We start from the raw sequence: 8,823 nt of genomic DNA, 5'->3' as shown, positions 1-8,823 counted from the left end.
GGAGAATAGGTTGGATGTAACTGACGACCAAATTGGGAGAAATGGGGATAAAATCTGATGCAAATTGATGATAAAGGAAATGTGGGAACATAGAGCCTCATTTTGGAACACCTTAGAAATAATGGAACATAGGGTTGAGGGAACATGGCCACGCTCCCCATATTTTGAGAGACAAAAATATTAAAAACCTTTTATTTTAATGTTACAAGATTACCATTATCTACAAATGTAAAATTGCATTAAAAAAATGAACCGACTAAAATAAAAATACTTTGTAATTAAATACAACATGCTGCTCTGGGGCCGTGGGTTGCTGATCCCTGCGCTAAAGCCTTTAAGTTTGTACAGGTTATGGTTTAACAAAGAAATTCTGTAGTTCAAATGTATTTGCGCTCATAAATAGTGAAATATTGCAGAATTTCACGTGCATTGTTTTGCTGCTATGACACAGTGGGCCTATTATCGTATCGTAGGTCGTGCGTTGTATTGAACCGCGAGTGTCCATGCTATTCCCGGCCCGGTCCTTTGGTCTAAACCTGTCCGTGCTCAGTGTAAACACTGGTCCCGCGGTTAGGTAACGCGCCAATCACAATCCTGATGTGTTTTTCAGTCACACACCACAAATGACCCCTGGGCCTCCACTACCATTACCGACCCCCGCTTCCCAACCACCCCCCACCCACGCCCCTGCAAAAATATCTCTGTCCATTGTCACAACCATAACCACCCCCCCTCCACACTTCCTCCATGCTCACGCTCCCAACAGGTGCCTGGCTGTCCCATACCCAGACATACCCTCCTGGTCACTCCAAAACAAGCTGACCGTCACGGAAGAGGCACTGGGAGTACCGACCGGCAGCGGGCACGGACCATTTTGGATGTAGTTTTTAAATTTTTTTTTTTCAGATTTTCACGAAGATTTCATTTGAGGCCTAGACAGGTGACAAAAGAACGTTAAGATGTCATGACAGTAACGGACAAACAGGTTACGAACGTACACACAAGGATGAATTTATTTATCGTAGTATGCACTTGGACGTGGCTCGCAATGGCTGGTAAGTATTTTACATTTTTGGTTCAATCTGAATTGTCCGAAATGTGTCTCTTCATGGATTTCAGCTTCCATTGGTGCCATTTTGAGTACCATTCAAAAGATATATAATCATTTTTAATTGAATTGTTAATTGCTATGGCAATGCTACAAAGTTTTTAATCATTCTGAGACCAGTGGAGTAAATTTTGAATAGCAAGTCTAGTCTAACGTGTTAACTATGCTAATTCCTGATTACTGTAAACATGTGAGCACAGTAATAGACAAATGATAGAAAATGGATGCACGTGTTAATAAGTAATGTGACAGGAATGTGTCCTGTACTGAATAAAAATAGCAGTATTGGAGCTCGCATACGGACAGTTTTGGAGCTAGTACTCACCGCGGGACAGACACTGACTCATCAGATCAGATATTGCATCATCACCACAATGCAATGGATTCTGCTTTTAGAAAACAGTCGAGCACACTGGCACGCAGGAGCCTGCCGCAGGAATGTGACATGCAGCAATATGACAGAGACAGAGACGCTTTTTGCACTTTGATTAAGTAGAAATGTATGAGGACATGTATTGTTCAATTAAATGAATCATTTTTACAAGGTAGACAAGTTGTAGTGATTTTCTGTCTCTGCAGGTAAAGAGTTTCTATCAAGGAAAACCCTATATATATATATATATATATATATATATATATATATATATATATATATATATATATATATATATATATATATATATATATATATATATATATATATATATACACATTTATATATTTATATATTCTATTCTCACCTTTCACGATGGTAGGTCTCTCACCCTCATTGAGCTCGGGTCCTCTACCAGAGGCCTGGGAGCTTGAGAGTTCTGCGCAGTATCTTTGCTGTTCCCAGTACTGCACTTTTCTGGACTGAGATGTCCGTTGTTTTTCCCGGTATCTGTTGTAGCCACTCTTCCAGTTTGGGGGTTTTATATATCTATATATATCTATTTCTATCTATATCTATATCTATCTATCTATATATATATATAGATAGATAGATAGATATATCTCAGTCCAGAAAAGTGCAGTACTGGGAACAGCAAAGATACTGAGCAGAACTCTCAGGCTCCCAGGCCTCTGATAGACGACCCGAGCTGAATGAGGGTGAGAGAGACCAACCATCGTGAAAGGTGAGAAACACATTTTATTTTTATTTTTTTATATATATAGATATAGATATATATGAGAAACACACACACACACATATTATATATATATGTGTGTGTGTGTGTGTTTCTCACCTTTCACGGTGGTTGGTCTCTCACCCTAGCCTCTCGGGTCCTCTATCAGAGGCCTGGGAGCTTGAGAGTTCTGCGCAGTATCTTTGCTGTTCCCAGTACTGCACTTTTCTGGACTGAGATGTCTGTTGTTTTTTCCAGTATCTGTTAGTCACTCTTCCAGTTTGGGGGTTATGACCCCAAGTGCTCCGATCACCACAGGCACCACTGCAGGCTATCTCGTGGGCAATTTATACATTATATATATATATATATATATATATATATATATATATATATATATATATATATATATATATATATATATATATATATATATATATAATATATATATATATATATATATATATATATATATATATTCAATTGTTTAATTATGGAATTAAACAATTGAATATATATGTCCATAATAACCCTGCTTTTGGAGTAAGAAAATACAGAGTAAACTTGTATCATAATAATCCTTGATTTTACTATCTTGCAATTTTTCACAATCTTGTTAACTAAAAACAGGAATAACTGCCCAGTCTGCTTATGTATGATGACTCTATATTTATAGCTAATGCTAATAGCCTAGTCATACATAAAGAGATTTTGGTTTTGGAGTTGCTGGGGTTGAAATATTCATGGGTTACATGAGGACTACAGACAGAGCTGTTACAACAAATCAAATAATGTCACTTCCAGCCATGAATATCGACACTTAAACATGAGTGCTTCTGATCACATCAGCAGTGAAAACAACATCAGATATGATCTGTATGTAATTCTACAACTACTAGAAATGCAGGTCTGTGGACAGGCTCCTCACGCCAATAGTAACAAGTGGAATCAAGACAAAATGCCCAGTTTAAGTTTTAAACCTAAATTTCAAGATTTAGCTGGAGAATAACTCTGTCCAGGGACTACAGGTGAAAAATAGCTTCTTTGGCTAATTCTGATGCATTTACAGAAAAGTAGATTAATGCACACACACACAAAGAAAGAAAAGAAACACAGTTTGTTCAAAGGCCTGTCTATTGTTTCCACTGGAATGTAACACAGATGAAGCTAATTTGACTGGAGGCTACTGTTTGACAAAATTAGATGAGGAATGTGCCCTAGAGGAAAGACCGCTTTATAAATTTACTTTGACTTTGAACTTTGACCTGTTCTTGTAAACAGACTGTTGCCATGTGTTGTGTTTTAAACCTGCCATAGCATGCTACCAAACAGCCTACTAACATACATCTGAAAATGAACATGGGTTTGTTAAAAACTGAATTTTGGCCTATCTATTAATTATCTATTTTTGTTATATAATTTTGAACTTTGACTTGTTTTAAACACTTTCTTGGGTTTCGGGGTTTACCCTGCAGAGTCACGTTTTGTTATCTAGGGTGAACATGATTTATAAGACAGTGGCCAAGCCTATTTTATTTTTAAACCTTGTTAATTAACCTTCAGTGTCTAGCCAACTGTTATAGTGAAAATGTGATTGTATCTTGTGACTGAAACAGCTGAAATATATAAAATACTCCTCTTATCGCTCAATAGCTCTGCATCCATACTCAGCCTTCAACAATTAATCAAGATCTGCCTTAAGCTGTAAGATTGTGTCATTGTCCAGTTTGGTCCAGTCCAATTTTTCTTTTAGCTCATTTAACTCTTTAAAAGTGTTAATCATGTGTTAAATCCCCTGTAGCGCCAAGTAGTGCTTTTTTTAAAAGAATATAGCTCAGAGTCTGACTATTTCACAGAGTTTATTCTTAGAAATCCTTCCCCATGATCATCATAAGTTTGCTGTTTTACATCGGATGACCTCTGCTTTGTTCTCTCACATTTATTAACCATTTTCATACTTATTTTTTGCACTTTGTAAATTTCTGTTCTCAAAAATGAGTCCCAAGTATGGTTACTATAGCAACTTCGGGGTCCGACGCCTATCCGGGCATTTGCAGTTGGAAAAACGGTGCCAAATCAGGCAGGGTCCAAATCGGGCAATGACGCGCTAACACCTGTCACAATGTACACGTTGAGTCCACAAATTCACTTTTTGTTCTATCCAAATGTTCGACACAATTTTACACGCAAGAAACCTTTTTATTCCTGATACTATAAACATTATTTCAACAAAATAAAGGTGTTTTCTTGTATTTGTATGTGTTAAATAATAATTTCTGTGTACATTTGAGGAGTTTTGAGGAGTTAGTGTAAAAGACAGTTGCTAGGTAACAGTTCCAGAAATCCCCAGCATATCATGATTTTCAACCAAGAAGTAAAAATGTAAACCTAAAAAAAGATTGTAAAAAAAGAAAAAAAAAGTTTGAAATCTTAAATATAATGATCGTAACTGTGTTTTAGTAAAAATGAGTAGTCTAACCTGACATAGACACTTTGAAAGGTCATTGAAGTTGATTTTGCGTAACATCCTGACATTGCTTTGCATAAATTTCAACTCCAAGTATGGTTACTATGGCAACTTCGGAGTCTGATGCCTATTCCGACATCCCTTCATTACGATATGCTGGTTTTCCGAAATTTTTTTGTATCACTATTTCAATACGTCATATTCTCTGCAGATCGCCTACATCAGGCATGTCCAAACTATGGCCCGGGGGCCAAATGCGGCCCTCAGACACATTTTTCTTGGCCCTCAGGCTTCCAGGTGAAATGGCCCAAATTACCTTGCATCAAATAAAAATTATTTTTTTACTGCAAGTTTTCTGAAAACCTACCTTGATAAAGCTCATATTTAATATTTAGTGCATGGTTTTAAGGATCTAAGCATGAATAAAGACTGATGGTTCATTCTAATGCACATATTTCATTTATTCACTGTACTGAGCTCCAGTCCACGGCCCTCGATCAGCCCTCTGCTTCATCTGTGTTTAGATATGTGGCCCTTGATGAAAAAAGTTTGGACACCCCTGGCCTACATGAAATGAATGAAGCACAAATGGCCCATGCAGCCTCCGATTTAGATTAGATATTTTACTGAAGACTGGCCTATGCTCTTTTCTAAAATTAGTGTTTCCTACAGCGATCAGGAAATGTCTTGCGTATTTTCCACCAGCTTCATAAATCTGACCCGTCACCGAATCTTCATCCAACAAGGTCCACAAAGGATAAACATTCTCCCATGAAGAATTTATCCACAACTATCAAGGGAAGCAAGACGAAAGCTTAAAGGAGAACAACGACCACGCATTAGTGACGCACTGAACAAAACTAATATTATGGTCATGAATAAAACAGAAGGAACTTAGGCTACGTTCAGACTGCAGTGCTTAACGCTCCATTCCGATTTTTTCATGAAATCCGATGTTTTTGCGAGGTTGTTCACATTTCCAATTAAATGTGACTTGTATGTGTGAACATTAAATGGCCCGAAAGTGTCTCGCATGCGCACTGGAGACACGATGACGTCAACCACAGCGAGCGTGCTCTGTGTTTACGGAAGCTGTCCAAACATGGACGCGAGCATTGAGCACCTGGAGATTTTAAAGTTCCTCTCGTACCAGAGCCAGAACATGAACAACTTACTTGTTTTAAGGAGAGATTGAGAAGGACGAGGTTTTTGGCCGTGGCGTTTTGTGGGGCAGTGGCAGCAACGTCCGTTGAAAGGAACGTGTGGATGCGCAGATGTAGCCAAGAGTGGTGAGTGGTGATGTGCTTCGCTTCAGTGACACAGAGTTCATTAACAATTTTCGCCTACTTCAGCGCAGAATAGTGACGTTTGTGGCTTGTTGATAACGTGTAGTTCGGATGAATGTGTTTTGGCCGTTCAGACTTAAGTCGCATGTCAAAAGATCGGATATGTATCGGTTTTAGGAGCACATATCCAAGTGGCCTGGGTCACATTTGAAAAAATCGGATCTGTGTCGTTCAGACTGTCATTAAAAGATCAGATACAGGTCACATAGAGGCCAAAAAATCAGATTTGAGTCACTTCAGGCTGCAGTCTGAATGCAGCCTTCAGACTACATTCATCTATCTGTACTAAAATCTACATCATCAAATATATATATATATATATATATTATATTATATATTCATACTATCTGATATCATCATATCATCAGATCATCCCATGACATATGATTATATATAATGAATATGGTAAAGCGCTTTGAGTGCCTTGAAGGTAGAAAAGCACTATAGAAAAATGCGACCATTTACATTTACTTTTTTAAAATTCAGGAACATAACATTAGTTTTGCTCAGTAGTTCACTAATGTGATGTCGTTATATGCTTTTTGTCTTTCGTTCCTTGATAGTTGTGGATAAATTCTTCATGGAAGAATGTTTATCCTTTGTAGACCTTGTTGGTTGAAGATTTGGTGATAGGGCAGATTTATGAAGTTGGTGGAAAATACGCAAGACATTTACACAGATATTTTGCCACAGAAAAGCATTAACCGAAAGTGACGTTTACCCTATATTGCGGCACTTCTGGCCGTTGTGAAAAAGTTCAATAGGCTATTCCATTAATATTATTCATGTTGGAAAAGCGGAATGTTTGAAAAATAGTAAAGTGCTGTCAAGTCAAGATAGAGCGACGCTTGAAAAATAATCTTTCTGCTGGTACTCTGACAATTAGACATTAATGTCTAAATAATAGCAGCATGTTGGAACATCAGCATGTTACCAGCAACTTCAGCTTCTACACGAAAGTATCTGGACATTCGAAGTTGGAAAACGTTACTTTACCTATACTTACAACTTTAAACAGGTCTTGTCTAATTGTTGAACTGTTGATAGGCTGTCAGTGCCTGATTTGGAACCCAGTCCAATTTATTTTTTTACTCTTTTAAGTGTTAATTATATGTTATATTTACTGTTGTTTAAATACTTATTTCTGCTCACATTGACCAAGTAATTTTCAGTAAAACAGTTTTTATTTCAAGAGTAAATTTCAAATCCATCTATTAATGGAAGGAACGTCTGTCTGCGTGTTTGTTTGTCTCTTCCATTCATAACTCTCCAACGGTTCATCCAACCGATCACAAATTCGAGGGTATTGTCCTAAGGGTACGGGTGTGTGCAGTGCCAATTTTCATGTTGTTAAGGCTAAAAATGCCAAAGATCTGGTAAAATGAGTGAAATATTTTAAATACTAGTCTCTTAAATGAAGTATATTTACTATAGCAACTTTAGCTCTTGCGTGAAAGTATCTGGGCATTTGCGGTAGGAAAAACTGTGCCAAATCCACAATGTTGATGTTGATTCCACACATTCTCTTTATTTTGTGAGGAAAACCTTAAAAATATGTTGAAAATTACAGGAAGTAGAGAGCTCTAAAACATCACGCTAAGAGAATTCTATCCAAAAATTCAGCACAATTTACACGCAAGAAACACTTTTTTCTCATACTATAAACACAAATTGCAACAAAAAAATGTGTTATCTTATATTTTTTATTTGTGATATACGTTGTGTGTATAGTTTTGGTTTGCAAAAAACGGTGCCAAATCGGACAGGGTTCCAAATCAGTCAATGACAGTCAACATTAGCATTAGCAAACATCTTTAGCTTGACCTGCTAAGTAGCTAACACCCACCTTCCACAATGTTGACGTTGATTCCACAGATTCACTTTATTTTGTGAGGAAAATCTTTAAAATATGTTGAAAATTACAGGAAGTAGAGAGTTCTACTTCCTGTAGAAGTAGAGAATTCTATCCAAAAATTCAGCACAATTTACACGCAAGAAACACTTTTTTCTGATACTATAAACACAATTTCAACAAAATAAATGTGTTTTCTTATATTTTTTATTTGTGATATACATTCTGTGTACATTAGAAGAGTTTTGGTTAGCAAAAAACTGTGCCAAATCGGACAGGGTTCCAAAACGGTCAATGACAGTCAACATTAGCATTAGCAAACATCCTTAGCTTGACCTGCTAAGTAGCTAACACCCACCTTCCACAATGTTGACATTGATTCCACACATTCATTTTATTTTGTGAGGAAAACCTTAAAAATCTGTTGAAAATGACAGGAAGTAGAGAGTTCTAAAACATCACACTTGGGAGAATTCTATCCAAAAATTCTGCACAATTTACATGCAACAAAACACTTTTTTAGGATACTATAAACACAATTTCAACAAAGTAAATGTGTTTTCTTATATTTTTTATTTGTGTTATACATTCTGTGTACATTAGAAGAGTTTTGGTAAGCAAAAAACTGCCAAATCGGACAGGGTTCCAAATCGGTCAATGACAGTCAGCATTAGCATTAGCACACATCCTTAGCTTGACCTGCTAAGTAGCTAACACCCACCTTCCACAATGTTGACGTTGATTCCACACATTCGCTTTATTTTGTGAGAAAAACCTTAAAAATATGTTGAAAATTACAGTAAGTAGAGTTCTACTTCCTGTAAATGTAAAGAATTCTATCAAAAAATTCAGCACAATTTACACGCAAGAAACACTTTTTTTTTTCTTTTTTTTTTTTTTTCCTGATACTATAAACACATTTTCAACAACATAAATGTGTT

The 8,823-nt window shown here is 36.7% G+C and overlaps 1 protein-coding gene across 1 annotated transcript in view; it reads left to right on the top strand.

Moving 5' to 3' along the window:
• The first annotated feature begins 1,048 nt into the window (after positions 1–1,048).
• Positions 1,049–8,823, top strand: part of chrnb1l (cholinergic receptor, nicotinic, beta 1 (muscle) like) — a 50,102-nt gene continuing 42,327 nt past the window's right edge. The window contains 1 exon segment of the mRNA XM_055156218.1: positions 1,049–1,055. Coding sequence (XP_055012193.1) covers positions 1,049–1,055 — 7 coding nt within the window.

Source organism: Boleophthalmus pectinirostris, unplaced genomic scaffold, assembly GCF_026225935.1.
Source record: "Boleophthalmus pectinirostris isolate CB_2022bp ecotype Guang Dong unplaced genomic scaffold, ASM2622593v1 HiC_scaffold_20, whole genome shotgun sequence".
NCBI classification, from domain to species: Eukaryota; Metazoa; Chordata; class Actinopteri; order Gobiiformes; family Gobiidae; genus Boleophthalmus; species Boleophthalmus pectinirostris.
This window is presented reverse-complemented; position numbering and strand designations above follow the sequence as displayed.